This window comes from Anas platyrhynchos, chromosome Z, assembly GCF_047663525.1.
Source record: "Anas platyrhynchos isolate ZD024472 breed Pekin duck chromosome Z, IASCAAS_PekinDuck_T2T, whole genome shotgun sequence".
NCBI classification, from domain to species: Eukaryota; Metazoa; Chordata; class Aves; order Anseriformes; family Anatidae; genus Anas; species Anas platyrhynchos.
The window spans coordinates 34382501-34399263 of record NC_092621.1 but is presented as its reverse complement, the minus strand read 5'-3'; the positions used below and the strand labels follow the sequence as shown (position 1 = coordinate 34399263).

Below are 16763 nucleotides of genomic sequence, written 5' to 3'. Positions count from 1 at the left end.
CTCCAGATCATTGAAACCCCAGTGGCAAACATGTTAGCAGCATCTACTGCTCAAACAGCTTTGAGAAAATCAAACTAAAAATTACGATTGATCAGAACTTAACATAAAACACAGCTAAGTCTGACTGGCAAATTATAATAATTAGCTATCAGCTTTTCCCTGTAACTGGAAAATTCCTTGCTAAATTTCTCGTATTATAATATAAAAAGGAATTTTTTAAATGACTTTAACACTTGGTTTGTTGGTCCAGAAAGTGGCCATATTGACAATGAGAAAACAGGACTGAAGGTAAGTTGCTCTGCAAGAGCTAAAAAATATTCTTAATTTTGTTCAGCTTTTCAGTGAATTTTAGCAGGAGAAATCTTTGAAGGTTATTTTCAAGTAGGCCTCATTAATCTACTTTCAAATTTCTGTACACCCCAAGCTATGTTGTCCAAGTTTTATTGGGTGCACCTGCATTCAAACTGACATTTCATTTAGCCAAACACCTGCACTTGGACAATTACTGTGGACCATTGCTATGTAAAATTAATCCTCTTTGATAATCCTAATTTAAATAATGATTTGTATGGTTTGCAGAAGCAGAACATGCCTCTTTGAAGCATATTAAAGTTCACCCTCTTGAAGGTAAAGCTTTTATTTCCATTGCAACACAAGAAAAGTCATTTATAAAGGTCCACATTCAGAAAAGCATCACATTTTAAACATTTCTTATAGTTGATCAAGTTTTCACATTAACCTAATATACTTTTTGAAGAGATGTGCTGCATCTTGTTATGAAAAGTGTGCACTACATAGTGAGGGCTTTTTTTTTCCCCCCCCCCCCAGAAAATTTCTGGCATTTTAGAAGATATTCCTAGCACAGCAAACCACAAGAAAACCTCAAGAATATAGCCACAAAAGATATATTGCATTTGCTGTTAATTGATGGAAAGTGGTTTTTGTTACCTATGAAGAACTATATGCATTCTGTTGGTATATTCAGGACAGTTATTTATGCTGTATTAATTCAAACCGTACTCTCTTAAATTAATCTGTATTGAAATACTCTTCATTACAATCTATTTGGGATTTTACAGAAGCATTGACTTCTGCCTAGTATAAAAATGCAAATACCATCCTAACACCAAATAAACCAATTTGTTTAGGAACAATTGCAAGGAATTAGATCTAATAAATTCAATTTAAAATTGAGAACTGAACATGAATTTACATTATCTGTCCACTCCAGCAGGATAAGGATTAGGCATAGAAAAATTGAAAAAAAAAATTGAAAAAACAAGAGTAACTTTGATACTTTTTGTGACATCGTATCACTTTTGAAAATAGTTTCAGACTTTTCACAGTACATATAGCAATACACAGAAAATCAAGTTAGGTGGCCATTTCAGTGACAAGATTTTCCTTAAACCCCTTTCAGTGATGGATACAATGTCCAGCAGATTTCTTAGGAAAATTTTGGAAAGTGACCCTGACCAGCTATGGTGATAAGAATTTCAGGAGTCCTGGTGTTGTACAATGGGTGCAAGTGTACAAGTTCCCAAAATCTTGGCTGTACACAATCTGATCAGGAATGTGTCCTTTTTTCTTCCTACGCTGGGTTGAAGAAGATGAAGGAAATTTGTGAAATTTGCTTTCCAGTGTGGATTTTATTGCATGCAGGAATGATTTCATCCAACACTGCAAAATTTATTTGCATTTTTAGTAGCTTTGGAACTAGGTTTCACACATGCCTTCATCTTCCAGTATCTATCTTTAGGTATCTATCTCTGGTAGATACCCAATGCTTGTCTTGTCTGATGAAGTTTTAGCTGAAGATAGTTTGGGTGAAAAAGTTACAGGCTGCAGAGGTGCAGTTTCTTTCAGAACTTCCCATATTCTGAACTTGAACTATGAAATGCATTTGTCTTTCTGCTAATACCATCTATATAATCAAGCTTGCCTTCACCTAAACTGCTTGAAAGGCAGGTGTGTCAAGCAGTGTTTCCTAAGTCACATAACCGAAGGTAACAGATTTTAGTCAGCAGTGGACATCGGACAGAATCTTTCATTCTAGGTTGAAGGCTATGTTGGCTTTAAGATGTGATTGGAATTGAAGGATTAGTATTTGTTGATGTGTAAATTCCTTGCTTTCTCTTTGTGTGTGTTTTGTTTGTTTGTCTGTTTCTCTTTAATTTGACGTTGTAAGCAGTAATACATTCAAGAACTCTGACTTCGCTCTGGGATTCAGTTGGCAGTGGCAATTTCTGTAGTACTAAGTAACAGTCCTTTGACGGCCCTATGCTATAAGTGCTGCTGCACTTCCAAGTAATGGACATTTTCTTTGCCTTCCTTCCTTCCTTCCTTCCTTCCTTCCTTCCTTCCTTCCTTCCTTCCTTCCTTCCTTCCTTCCTTCCTTCCTTCCTTCCTTCCTCCCTCCCTCCCTCCCTCCCTCCCTCCCTCCCTCCCTCCCTCCCTCCCTTCCTCTCTTTCTCCCTCCCTTCCTCTCTTTCTCCCTCCTTTCCTCCCTTCCTCTCTTCCATCCTCTCCTCCTCTCTTCCTTTCTTCCTTCCTCTCTTCCTCACTTTCTTTCATTTATTGAGGCTGCTACATTTTAGGTAACCATATACAGAACAAATGGTTGTGCTTCCTACAACTTCTTACTCTCTTTGGGTACAAGAGTGTCTGTCATGTCTTACTTTGTTAATAATAATTTATTGCAGTGATGCAGGATTTTGTTTTATTATTGGTGTGGGGATAGAGCAAGAAGATAGTTTCAAAAGCAAATGCTTTTATGAATAAGGATGACATTTATTTTCCAGTGCATTGACTTCAAATCTCATTCTTCTCTTGATTCATTAGGTACATGTATTGAGAAAACACTATTTAAAGACCACAGGGCTTGATTTTTTTTTTTAGTTTTTATGTTATATAATCTTTATTTCACAATAGCAGTTCTTACAAACTAAGAATACAAAGGCTATACTGTATTAAAACAGACAGTCATAACTTCAGTGCAGTTCTGAGTCTGTGGAAGCACCGTACACCTCTGTGTTTTTAGGGAAAAGTAAAGAAGCAGGATTCATCACTGCAAACTCCATTAGTTGCCTGATCCAGTATATATTTCTGGTCATTGCCTGAGAAGAAGCTACCTCTGCTTTCCTGATTATGCAATATTATAATTGGGGGATGGAGTGAAAGGGAATGAAAAGGTGCCCTTGTAGATGTGTTTACACCCTGAATATTTACCTGAATGACTCTCTTGTCCTTGTTCAGTGATCTATGAGTTATTGCATCTTTCACAATGTTTCTGGTTCTGCATAAAATGGGTTACATATAGTATGTTTGTTCTCTAATGCCTTCATGTAGAAAGTCAGGGAAATGACCTTTAGATAACAAAGTTAAGTATTAGTTTAATACTGAAGGAGAGTATTAAAAGGATGTGAGATACTTTCAAAACAAATTAGTAAAACATTTCTTTGATTTCTTTATAGATTCTGGACAACCAGGAAGTCCAAGCCACAATGATCCTGCCAAGAATCCACCAGGTAAATATAAGTTCCAGAACATGTGCAATCTAACATTGTTTGAGAACAAAGATACTACTGTTAATAGTTAAAGAGAGCATAATTGATCAGCAACCTATTTTGCACTCATAGGTACATATAATGAGGACAAGCTGTGATTACTTTAGGTCTTTTAAACTGGCAATGTCTCAATTGTATTTTCATTAAGATTCATTTAATCTAAGGAATTTTTTGTTTAGTGTATGGCTTTTTGAAGTTTGCAAATGGTGATAGGAAAAGGAGTAAGGAGACAAGATCACCAAATAACTTTACTTTTATAAAAGTCTTCAAATACTACAATTAATATTTTGTTTCAGAGAAACACAATTGCTATACCTCTAAAGATTGTGACCTATGCTACCAGCTTCTTTTGTCCTTTAGTTTAATATTATTTGTACATTGTAAAATGTAAATATGTTCATTTAATATGTTCATTTTTTATAAAAGCATATCAGCTCTGAGCAGTTTTTGAACGCATTGTTCAAAAATATCTTGCTAGAGACATTTTTTTTTTTTTTGAGAAACAGAGATATCTCAGTGATTTCATGCAAATAGTCCTTTCAAGGGTTTTGTAAAAATAAGAATTCAAGAGAAAATCAAAACCAGACTTTGCCATTCCACACTGTTTAGGCCAAAGGCTCTTTGTATTTTTGTGGAGTTATCCTTCTAATCAATTATGCTGTGCTAGTAAATGTTGTAAACTTCTGTTGTTTTATGAATTTTATCAGGGTGAGACAAATGAGTGCAACACGCTTCCTCATACTATCATTTAAAAAGTAAGAATGACTCCTGCCATCAAATCGTGCTGTATCTTGGACTAGATGATCTTAGAGGTCTTCTCCAACCTAAAAGATCATCTATGATCTTTTTCTATGATTTCATTTCTCATAAGAAATATCTCTGAAATAAGCTGCAAATAGCTCAGTTTGCTCTTTTTCTAAATGCAAAACTAACCACAGTCTAACCAAAAGGTAAAAGTATGATGCTGGGTTATTACATATACACAAGTATTGTCTGGATTTGTCCAAACATTAGTGAAAACAGCCAATATTGTGGATGGACAATTTTGTACTATAGGTATATAAAAGTATTTTCTGTGTGTGATGGAATGTGACATGTTGAAGTGAGTACCCAGAAGTGGAAGAACCATCATAGCCCATAATAAAAAAACTCTATATTCCTTTAATATAAATAGCAGTAATATATACTGGGAGATTGATGATATATTTTAGAAATATGAAGGCAGCAAAAGTAAATATATCTATAAAAAACAAACAAACAAACAAAAACAACAACAAAACACACACACACACACACACACAAAAAAACAACACACAAAACACAAAACACCAAAAACCCACAAACAAGTGTTTTTTTCTTACTGTGATTCCCTTCCTCTTCTCCTTCCCCCTTCCCCTTCCCCTTCCCCTTCCTCTTCTCCTTCCCACTTTCCCTTCCCCTTCCTCTTCTCCTTCTCTTCCCCCTTCCTTCTTCCCCTTCCTTCTTCCCCTTCTTTTTCCATGATGCAGGTTTGCAATTGAAATTACTTTTGCATGGAGGCTTTGATGCTGTTTCTCTGTAACCTGTGTATAATACATGAATAGGCTTTTATTTCTCTATTAAATGCATGACATAAATTAGGTAGGTTTAAAAAAAAAAAAAAGTAAGTCACCCACTCATCAGCACATTTACACCTAAAAGAAGCCTAAAAAAATAATCCTCATGGGTAATCACAGTTTTGGAAAACTTGAAGCATTTGGCTTGAGGGAATTTCTTTTTGTTTTAAAATATTTCTGCTTGTATGTGCAAGAAAAACCAAATGCTTTACACCTCATCATTGTAAAGGATACTTTGTAGCCTCAGGGTTTGAGAAGCTGAAGGTCAGGTCTGGAAAATCACCTTCTCCATGTTTTAAAATTCTGGTTTAAAGTATCATTTAACATTTGTAGTTGGAAGGTAGAGGTACACATTTCACTAGTGAGGATCACATGCTCTAGTGAGTTGAGCCTCAGTAACCCTCAGGCTCAACCCCATGTTACTCTTTCAAGGAGTAATCTTGCAACAGCCACACAGCCATGTGGCAGGCAGCAGAGGAGACTAATGGGCTTTCTTTTGGCAGTGTTGTGGGACAAGATCAGATGCCTCAATGTCTGACAAACTCCATTGTCCCAGGAGGCAGCAGGAGATAGAGGGAGAGAAATTTGTTGCTGGTTTCATCATGAAATTTTCTGCTTGAAATTTGAGCATAACACTTTCTCATGCTTTGGAGTTACAGTTGGCATCGTTATTCCTTTTATCTACTGCCAAGTGGGGACAGAAAATGGAGACTGTGCCTTGCTTTCCTTGAAACCCTTCATTTGAGTAGAGACAGAGGCATAATTGGATGTCATCTGCCTATTTGAGGATACATGAACTTCTAGCATCATTCAGCTTCACTGTGTGATACTGCTTTGGGGTTAAACTGGCAGGGAGAAAGCACTGAGGTTTTGTGGGACTGTAAAATATAGAGCTTCTAGGGTTGTGCAGGGGAATGAGAGGGAGTCATACTCCCTTAAGATTGTCTGTGGAGAAGGACTGCTGTCCTGCTCTTACTAAACATCACATCAGTATTATTACTGAAACCAGGCAGTCACTTCTGCCAAAGTCCCAGAGGATATCCACTCTGAGGTTTGTTTTCTGTCCCAAGCCAAGAGCACATGGACTGGCAATGCCAGAAAGTTTTGGGTTTTTTAATCAACCTTTGGTCTGATGCCTGTATATCAAGGAGCCAGGTTGTTGGCAAGGCTTAGGTGCTGTTAGTGCTTGGATGCCACTATCTTCACAAAGACATTGGCAAGGAAGAGGAGGTTGGAAACTGAGTGGTAGTCAGCTAGGCTGCTGGTGTTAAAAGAGTTTTGTTTTTTATTTCCTAGGTTTGGCTAGACTATTACATTCTTTAAGGTGTCTGGTAATTTGCTGTCTTAACCATGGAAGGAGGTAATGTCACTTGCCAAACAAAAGAACATTAAGAGCCCTTGGTGGAATTCTTTACAATAGATTCCTAAAAATACACTGAATATTTTGATAGCATAATACAATATTAAGTTAGTGTAGCTTGTGGTAAAAGTGGTATTTAGCATTTGTAGCAAGGTCCAGGGGTATCCTCCTCTAAGTTTTATTTTTTCACTAACTTTCATTGGGTATATTTCTAAAGAATGAAACTTGATTTTCTGTGAGCTGAATTGTAAAGGTCATTTCTGCAAAGGGATTGTATGTATGACGCAGAAAAATGAGGAGGAGGAGAGGAGACTCAAGGAGAGGAGACAGAGGAGACTCAAGGAGACTCAAGGAGAGGATACTCAAGGAAAGAAGAGGAGACTCAAGGAGACTCAAGGAGACTCAAGGACAGGAGAGGAGAGGAGACTCAGGAGAGGAGACTCGAGAAGAGGAGAGGAGAGGGGGAGGAGGGAGGGGAGAGGAGGAGAGGGGAGAGGGGAGGAGAGGAGAGGAGAGGAGAGGAGAGGAGAGGAGAGGAGAGGAGAGGAGAGGAGAGGAGAGGAGAGGAGAGGAGAGGAGAGGAGAGGAGAGGAGAGGAGAGGAGAGGAGAGGAGAGGAGAGGAGAGGAGAGGAGAGGAGAGGAGAGGAGAGGAGAGGAGAGGAGAGGAGAGGAGAGGAGAGGAGAGGAGAGGAGAGGAGAGGAGAGGAGAGGAGAGGAGAGGAGAGGAGAGGAGAGGAGAGGAGAGGAGAGGAGAGGAGAGGAGAGGAGAGGAGAGGAGAGGAGAGGAGAGGAGAGGAGAGGAGAGGAGAGGAGAGGAGAGGAGAGGAGAAGTATGGACACTGCTGTTGTCTAGATCAGTCATAAGGTCCTAGAATCATGCAACCATAGAACTATAGAAGGGCTTAGGTTAGTAGGGATCTTAAGGATCAACTTTCCAACCCCTCTGCCATGCGCAGGGATGCCACCCACTAGACCAGGGAAACAACTTATTCTTCCAGTTATGGGTCATCCACAGGTTCTCTGAGCAACCTGTTCCAGTGCCTCACCACCCTCTGAGTAAAGAATTTTTTCCTAACATCTGATCTAAGTCTTCCCTCTTTTAGTTTAAAACCATTCCCCTTTGCCATAACATTATCTGCCTAAGAAAAAAGTTGCTCTCCATCTTTTTATATAAGCCCCCTTCAAGTACTGAAAGGCTGCAATGAGGTCTCCCTTTTCCTCTTCAGGGTGAACATCCTGAACATCTCAGCCTTTCTTGGAGAGGTGTTCAGCCCTCTGAGCATCCTCATGGCCCTTCTCCAGTACTCCTCTAACAGATGCACATCCTTCTTGTGCTGGGAGCTCCAGACTTGGATGCAGCACTGCAAATTAGGCCTCACAAGGGCAGAGTAGAGGGGGACAGTCACCTCCTTTGACCTGCTGTTTACAACTCTGTTGATGCAGCCCAGGATGAGGTTGGCTTTCTGGGCTGCAAGTACACACTGCTGGCTTATGTTATGTTGAGCTTTTCATCCATCAGAATCCCCTATTCCTTCTCTGCAGGGCTTCTCTCAATAACTTCTTCTCCCAGTCTGGACTTATGTTTGGAATTGCCCTGACCCAGGTGCAACACCTTCCGCTTTGACTTGCTGAACCTCATGCAGTTCACATTGGTCCATTTCTCCAGCTTGTCCAGACCCTTTTGGCTGGCATCCCTTCCTTCTCTTGTATCAACTGCACCACACAGCTTGGTGTCCTCTGCAAACTTTCTGAGGGTGCACTTAATTCCACTGTCTGTGTCATTGTTAAAGATATTAAACTGTACTGGTCCCAAGACAGACCCCTGAGAGACACCACTCATCACTAGCCTCCACCTGGAAATAAAGCCATTGACTACAACTCTTTGCATGTGTCTTTCAAGATGATTCCTTATTCATTGAATAAAATGAATATTCAACCCCTTCAAATCCATCTCTCTCAAATTCAGAGATCAGAATGTCGTTGTCTGTGTCAAAGGCATTACAGAATCTACAGGTTTAGATTATGTTAGCTATTAAATGTTTACATGGGTTCAGTGAGAAAATGGAAATGTCTGTGGATCCATTGAGGGTGACTAAACAGAGACATACCTGGATTAATTCGTGATTTAAACTGAAAATAGCTGGAGCGTAAGACACTATTAGTCAAAAACCAGCAGCAACAACAACAAAACATCTTTATTATGTCTTACTATTTTGCTAGGCACCTACAGAGACCTACTGCTGAAAGCAGGCTGATGAAGGATGAAGACCCAGAATGCCATTTTTGATGTAATGCTGTACTATGTGCTCCCTCTAAACTCCCTAGGAATTTTGATCCTATGTTTGTCAAAAGTGTGTAGCTTTAGAAAATCTGAAAAATGAGCCTTCCTTTATATTTGTGTGACTCAAATATCTACAGATCTGTGGGATGATGGATACTGAAACCAGAGGAAATGATCTTTCAGTGAGTTCATTTGGTAGTCATAGGAAAATTATGAGGCTGAGTAAAGAGAGAAAAACATCCAGAACTATTCATAATCTAATGATATTCACACCAGCCATAACGTTATGGTCTTTAAAGATGCAATCCTTAGTGGTCAGTTCTTCTAGTAGAGGATTTTATGGGTTTTGTTCCAGTTTGTGTTTCTCTCCTTTCCTACTACCTGCTGGCCACAACAGTCTGACATCAGCAAGGTTACTTGCTACCTGCCATTGGCATGAGATTGCTGTTTGGCAGACATAACTTACACATCAACATTAACACTGTGTTCAGTTGTTGCCATGGTGCTCAAATCTATGAAGGCAGTCCCTTTAAATTGCTAAAAGGAATAAATAGAGATACTGATAGTATAAAATGTTATATAGATGTAACAATAACATAGGATCAACATATGGACACAGTTTGAGACTCAAGAGATCTCAAAACCCAAGGAAGTGGATAGTAGTTCCTATTAGTTCTTCATGTTTTGGTTTCTGGATAGAGGTGGAAGATAGTCTGTTCTTGTTCAGGTCCCTTCAGGCTTTCAGAGCTCTTCATATCCAGGATCGGGGAATAAAACAGATATCTTTCAGAAAGTGCAAAGAAAACCTAACCATCCCTGAATAGATGGTTATGAACTTCATTGTCCAGGGAAGATAGGTGCATTAAGATTTTTGCTGTTATTCCAGCAGTTGACCTCAGAGGTTATTACCGCTCTGCTTTCTAGCAAATAGGACCTTTTAAAAAATAAATAAATTAATTTAATTTAATTATTATTGCAATTTATTATTTTTTATTTGCTGCTATAATTTACTCTACTTTAGCTGGTCCAAAGAATATTTTCATATAAATTTTGCAGACTCCATAAACTCAGTGAGGGCTGAATGAAGATGACTTGAGTTCAAGCCTATCAGCTAGTGAATATTACATTATTTATATGTGAGGTGAGACACCTTTAGACAGAGATTGAGAAACTGTCTCTCCACCTTTCATTCCTCTCCACTAGTTGCCTTCCTTCCTCCGCAGTAAACCATGATACATTGTCAGGGCATTCATCTAACAATAACATTCCTAGTCTGAATGAGGCAGGGTTCAGTGAATCCTTAGAGCCAGCCCTACTACTCTGGAATGGGTTTTCCCCTTGCATTTTCACCAGAATTTTTATTCTGGGAACCTTTTCCAAAGAAAACATGAGTGAAATCATTCTAATTAAAAAAGGTGTTGCCAAAAAGCTTGCAACCATCCTCACCTATCTCTTGTATGCAAATCTCTCTTGCAGCTGTAGAGCCCCAAAGGCTTCTCTGAGCTTTCATATGGGCCAGCAGCCACAGGGAGAACATTCTTTTTGGATTAAGCCCTAAGGAATGTGTAATAAATTTGCCTATATATGACTATTTTAGAAAGAAGTGTTTCAGTTTTAAGTTTTAGAATGTACATTTTCAGAAATAGCCTCTGAAGAGTTATGTGTGCTCTCAACCTTTGCACTCTTTTGGAAATGCAATAAGCAAATGTCCTTGAGTTTTGAATGATTCAGAACACAGACAGTTTCATTATTTTATTGTATTGCAAGTTACCTTCTTGTGGATGGGGAATTATCCCCCTAATTAATAGAATAGAAGAGAGGTTCCCTGGCCTCATCATTGTAAGCATCTTTTCTTGTGGAAGAAATGATGCTGTAGTAGTAGTTTGGGGAACCAGGCAGAACTACATTCAAACAAACATATATTCTGTGCCTTTATTTTTCAGCATGGGAGTGGATATTCTGAAAGCTGTTTCCTGTATGCCTGCAGCCATGCCATCTCAGATAGCAATCTTCAAATAAAACCGGGTTGGGTTTGGTCACGGCTTGATTTTGTGTGGAGTTCTCCCTTTCCCAAATGCTCTATGAATTAGTAATGACAGAGATTGAGAGATGATGCCCTTTCTCCTCAGCCTCTCAGCCCCGCACCAGTTAGGGCTTTCTGTAAGTGAAGTGTGCAGCTGGGCTATCTGAACAATCAGAAGCCTGCACAAATTGCACAGCCCCTTTTTCCAGAAGTAAGAGTTTTTGGTCTTGCATGCTGGTTTTAATTTTGGTGTAGGAAGTTTCTACTGTCTACTGGTTTAGGATTAGTTTTGAATTTTCACTTGGATGGACTATCCTTTTTTATGAACTTAGTTTGTAATTGATGCTGCTTTCAATTCTGATGCTGTTGTGTTCAATGGTGAACACAGTGTTTTTACTTCAATGCATGCACAGAACAAGAGTTCGATAAAATGGTTACATTACAGGTTAGAACTCCAAAAATCTGCTTTGGCACCAGAAAACTCCTTTTGGATTTCTAACCAGTAAAGCAGCAGTCTCGTATCTGATAACAATCAGCTCCAACAATATCTTTAAAATCTTGGCTGTGGTGTGTACATGACCTGAGACCTGCCAGAGTGGAAGGCAGTATGAATTTGTGGTAGTCATTCTTTCTGTTTTTGCTAGGTTTCAGGCCAACTCATCTCTTGGATTCCAGTGCATGGATTCTGGAATCAATTCAGCTAGGTGTTTGCATCTTGAAATTACTACATCATTGAAGGCAATTATAGCCCTTCTCATTAACTTCAGAGTATGGAAAATTTCATTTGTTTTTCATAATGGCACAAGCAGATTCTTAGGCCCATATTCTGCTAAAATGTTTAATGGAGTCATGCGATCTTTTGCAACATGTTTTTTTACTTTCCCAGTTACAGTATAACTGCAGTTTTTAGAGGTTAAAACAAAACAAAACAAACAAAAGGCAACACAGCAAAGGTAGCTGCGCAACATGATCAGAGACAAATGTGTGATAATAAAAGAGCTTAATTCTCTGGACAGGATATTACTTCTTCTATTTAGTGACTTCACTACTGGAATCTTCTGTCACTCCTTGGCTCATGCTATCCATTCTTAACTGCCTTTAAGAAATTCTGGTCTGGTGGGAACCTGCTTCTGGAAGTCTTTTAAAGATACTAGTTTCAAAATACATGCAATGAGAAAAACTGCAAGTTTCCTAGACTGTGAGCTAAATCACAATATACAGTGTGAGACTACTTTTTCACTGCCCCTTGTAACTGAATAGTAACTGTATGTCACTAGCATTCCTGCTGAAGTTAGAGCTTCTTGTCAATGTCGGATGCTGTAGAGAGCTGCAAGAGCTGATCCTTAAAAAATCTGCTTTCAAAGACTCTGAAAAAGAACCGGTACAATAAAATTATTTAACCTGTGATTGTAACAGTTTCAGAAATTGGACAAACCTGTACCAGCATCCAGAACTGTGCATCACATAACTTCATCATTACAGTTCCCTGCTAGTAGTCTGTATTCAAGTATGAAGGTTCTAGCTTTTTTTCTCACAGTAGTTCCCAATATTGACCATGTCTCACAGCTATTAAGTCTACCTATTGCTTTACAATTCCTCCTTTCAAAGATCCAAAATTAAAAGGACATTAATACAAGTTACTTCCTGCATGGATTGTATCCTTACTCTTGCTTCATAAGGTGCTCAAAATCAAGTCTGTATCAGTGAAAAAATTAGATATTTAATAATACCAGGAAGCAATTTTATGTTTTGGCACTAGACAATATGCAGCAGAATGTAAACAGGCATTCTATTCATAAAATACAATTAAATCAAAAGACATTAAAAAGGCTGGTTAAAGATTTCTAAAGACAGATGTCATTGGTGAGGTTTTAAGTAATATGAAAGCAAGCCTTTACAGTACACATTAGTGAAAACTGAAAATATATTTGAATAAGTTGTAACAACATATATTTTTTTTTCCTGTTTTAATCTCACCATGTTTAAGACTATTCTTGTAATTCAGTTATTGAAAGCATGGCACAGGAACAGAGAGGAAGATGTATAAGGAATGGGATTACTGAAGGTTTCTCTTGTTTGCCAACCATATGATTGAAACTCGATCAGAACTGTTACTCATCTTAACCTGTTTATCTTTTTTCCTTAATGGCTATGATCTGGTCATGGTAGTGTTACAGTCAGAAAACATATTTTTCAGAAATGAATTTTCTTTTAAAAAGTTTAGGAGGGAACTCTTTTTTTTTTTTTTTTTTTAACCTTCCTTGAACAAAAAATAAAGGAAATATAGGAAAACAAATTTGCTGTTACTTGATGGGGGTTGACCTGTTCTCCCATGTGCCTGGTGACAGGACGAGGGGGAATGGGCTAAAGTTGCGCCAGGGGAGTTTTAGGTTAGATGTTAGGAAGAACTTCTTTACTTCTTTACAAAGGGTTGTTAGGCATTGGAACAGGCTGCCCAGGGAAGTGGTGGAGTCACCATCCCTGGAAGTCTTTAAAAGACTTTAGATGTAGAGCTTAGGGATATGGTTTAATGGGGACTGTTAGTGTTAGGTCAGAGGTTGGACTCGATGATCTTGAGGTCTCTTCCAACCTAGAAATTCTGTGATTCTGTGATTATAGGTTTTGGAAGTTCCTTACTGGTTATACAGAGGTACACTACATTGGTTTGGGCAGAAATATATTTTTTAGAGAATTTAGAATTTTAAGAATAATGTTACGTGCTATAATGTATTTCACAGTGTGTCATCTCTAAAGCAAGATGAGTTTTAGTAAATGACAATACTCCATGCTTATAGAAGGCTTGAACAACATAGACAGCAAGGTATTATCATGATCATCAAAAGGTACAGTAAATCCTCTATGAGGAATAGAACAATAAATTATCAAGTGCATTAGTTTCTGTACTGAACAGATCAGAAACATACCAAGAATGTTAATTAAAGGCTCTTTAGCATGTCAATGAAATACAAGAAGTGCATTATAGAATGCTTAATCAAAAGACAGTAAGACATATACTGCACAGATATCACTGTATATCTTTTTCTCGCTGTTGTGGTTTAACCCAACAGACAACTGAGCACCACACAGCTGTTCACTCACCCCTCCACAGTGGGACGGGGAGAGAATCAGAAAAAAGAAGTTAAAAACCTGTGGGTTGAGATAAAGACGGTTTAATAGGACAGAAAAGGAAGGAAATAATAATAACAACAGCAACAATAAAATAATATACAAAACAAGTGCTGCACAATGCAATTGCTCACCACCTGTCAAATGATGCTCATCCCAACCCTGGGTAGAGGCTTCCCCAGTCAACTCCCCACAGTTTTTACCACTGAGCATGACACCGTATGGTATGGGATACTTTGGTCAGCTGGGGTCAGGTCTCCTAGCTATGTCCCATGCCATCTCCTTGTGCACCCACAGCCTCCTCGCTGTCAGGAAGCAAGCAGAAAAGTCCTTGACTCCATGTAAGCACTGCACAACAACTAAAACACTGGTGTGTTACCAGCATTATGCTCATCCTAAATCCAAAACAAAGCACCATACCAGCAACTAGGAAGAAAATTAACTCTATCCCAGTCAAAACAGGACACTTGCAAGCAGTGTAATAATGTGAATATGAATGTTAAGTCTTGCTCAGTAGGGAGATAAACTTCATAAGGTAAAAGACATTATCTGACATCATAGTCAAAATGTCCTACAAAGTTGTCCTGCTCCATACAAGGTCTTTCCATTTATTATTTTCCTATTTAGAATTAATTTCTGTAACAAATTATAGCAGTTTAATGGCACAAAACTTCTGCTTGTTTGCTTATTTATTTATTTGTTTAACCTGGGTGAAAGACAGTGATCCATCAACAACACCTGCTGTGATGACGTGGTAAATAGTGGTACCACTCAGTGGCAGAATGTTTTTCCTGCTCCCATTTCATTATTACAAGGACAGAAACATGCTATATCACTCTTTAAACTATGTAGGTCAACTAACCTACACTTGGGTGAAGGTTCTCTCAAGTCAGCCTAACTTGAATCTAGAGAAGTTGTACTTCAAAGTAGAGGTATTTGAATAGGCAGCACAGAAGTTCAGTTTGTCTTGTTAACCACCTTCAGAGCTGTCTGTACATTTGTACACTGGCTTTAAGCCACATTTCACTTTCAGGCCAACTAAAAACATAAAACTAAATTTTTCTTGGAAATCTTTTCAGTGCTTTAGACTGTGCCCGATTAAGAAAATACAGAGGGGAAAGTTTTCCATTGTCAGAGAAATTACTATGCTTTGTCCAGTTCATCCATTCTTAGGTTAAAAATAAGAAGTGAGGAAGAAAGGAAAATGAAACATTGTTCTTATTGTATTTTTTTTATTTTTAATGGTACGGGTGTGACAAACAGAAAACATGAAGAAAAGGTGCAAGGGAATGTAGAAGATGAAAGGAAAATGTTCTAATTTCTTAGAAATAAGAAAGGAAAAAGCAGTAGATGTGAAGAGATGCTGTAGAAAATGAGAGCAAGAGGAATGTGAGAGAAAGTAAAGAGGGAGAGGGAGAAACCCACAGAACTACTGGTGGAAATAAAGACATGCATAGATATCATGAGTGATGATGACTAGAAGATGAAGAGATAATGGCATTGGCATGGCATCATTCATAATGATCACACAGACCCATAGTTCTCTGCATTTCGTCCTCTGATGGCTTTTCAGACAGGGAAGACTGACATTTGCTTGTATAACTACAAGCACAACAGAGATGTCAGGAAAGGCTGCCATATATAATAAATGTACTCAGGATGTAACATGATGTACAGTAATGTACACATATAATAAATATACACAGGATTTTTCAGCCTGAGTTGCCAGGTGTATTATTTATACCCAGACAGGTAAATAATATCAGAGGTGCTGGGTGCGGAGGCTCTGTGGGCTACTAAGAAGGAAAAGAGGAAGCACAACAAGCAACACTTGGTGCACCTTCCCTCAGCATGTCTGTTAGAGCAGCAATGTGTGCAAAGTATGGATCCAAATAATTCTGTTGGCAAATGGGTGACATTCTTGTCTGTAAAGGCTATGATGTCATGTAATCTCAAATTCGGTCAAGTCAGTTTATGCAGTAGTTATCAGTGTGAGAATTCTACAGTAACATGGGCTGCTCCCTTTTAATAAATAGTTACACTACTGGGATACTTATTGATTATTAGTGATATTAATGGTTCTTTCACTGCAGTGCTCCAAAATGTGCTCAAACTTGAAGGCGAGGAAAGTATATCATACACAATTATCTTGGAATGAGTAAACAGGCCAAAACAATAAAGCATGGTTTCTTATATGTAGATTTGTATGTAGATTTAATTCAGCACCCCACTCAACTGGCAGTCTGTTTTGTCCAGTTCTGTCTTTTATTGGAAACAACAATAAAATCCTCATCTTACTCAGAGGTTATGATTTTGTAACTAAGGTGGTAGTGTAAAGTTACTATCAACAGAGACAAAATGTGTTTACAGAAATGTATGCCAGGACAGGACTGTTGTATTTTCCAGCCACTACAGTTCTTAGTTCAATGTTGATTTAAAAATTGAGATGCTAATAAAAGAAACAAATTTTTAGGCAGTTTATGGATGGTTAACTAGGAACACAGTGTACTGTTTGTTAGTTTTCATGTGTGCATTAGAAGATTGCTTTACCACAGCTCCTCAAAACTTTAGCACCTCTGCTTGATTTTCAGCTCTCATTTGATCCCAATTTCAGTGTACTTTTGTCTGCATATTACAGTTTTAGGACTGCTGATGCTGTTGTTAGCTTGTGTATAAATGTATCTATAGATATTTGTTAATATTCTCACTCTACAAATTGTGATCTTTTTCAGTGTACCTTGAGGACAGTTTTGTAAAATCTGGAGTGTTCAATGTGTCAGAACTTGTGAGGGTGTCCAGAAGTAAGTTCAC

General features: G+C 38.3%; 1 protein-coding gene across 12 annotated transcripts in view; it reads left to right on the top strand.

Annotated features, from left to right (window-relative positions):
- The window catches only part of NFIB (nuclear factor I B), a 188242-nt gene that overhangs the window by 101706 nt on the left and 69773 nt on the right, over window positions 1-16763 (top strand). For all 12 annotated transcript variants that reach the window (XM_072031740.1, XM_072031741.1, XM_072031745.1 and 9 more), the window contains exons 3-4: window positions 3474-3527; window positions 16685-16753. In XM_072031740.1, the coding sequence (XP_071887841.1) occupies window positions 3474-3527; window positions 16685-16753 (123 nt within the window). The remainder of the gene's footprint in view (window positions 1-3473; window positions 3528-16684; window positions 16754-16763) is intronic.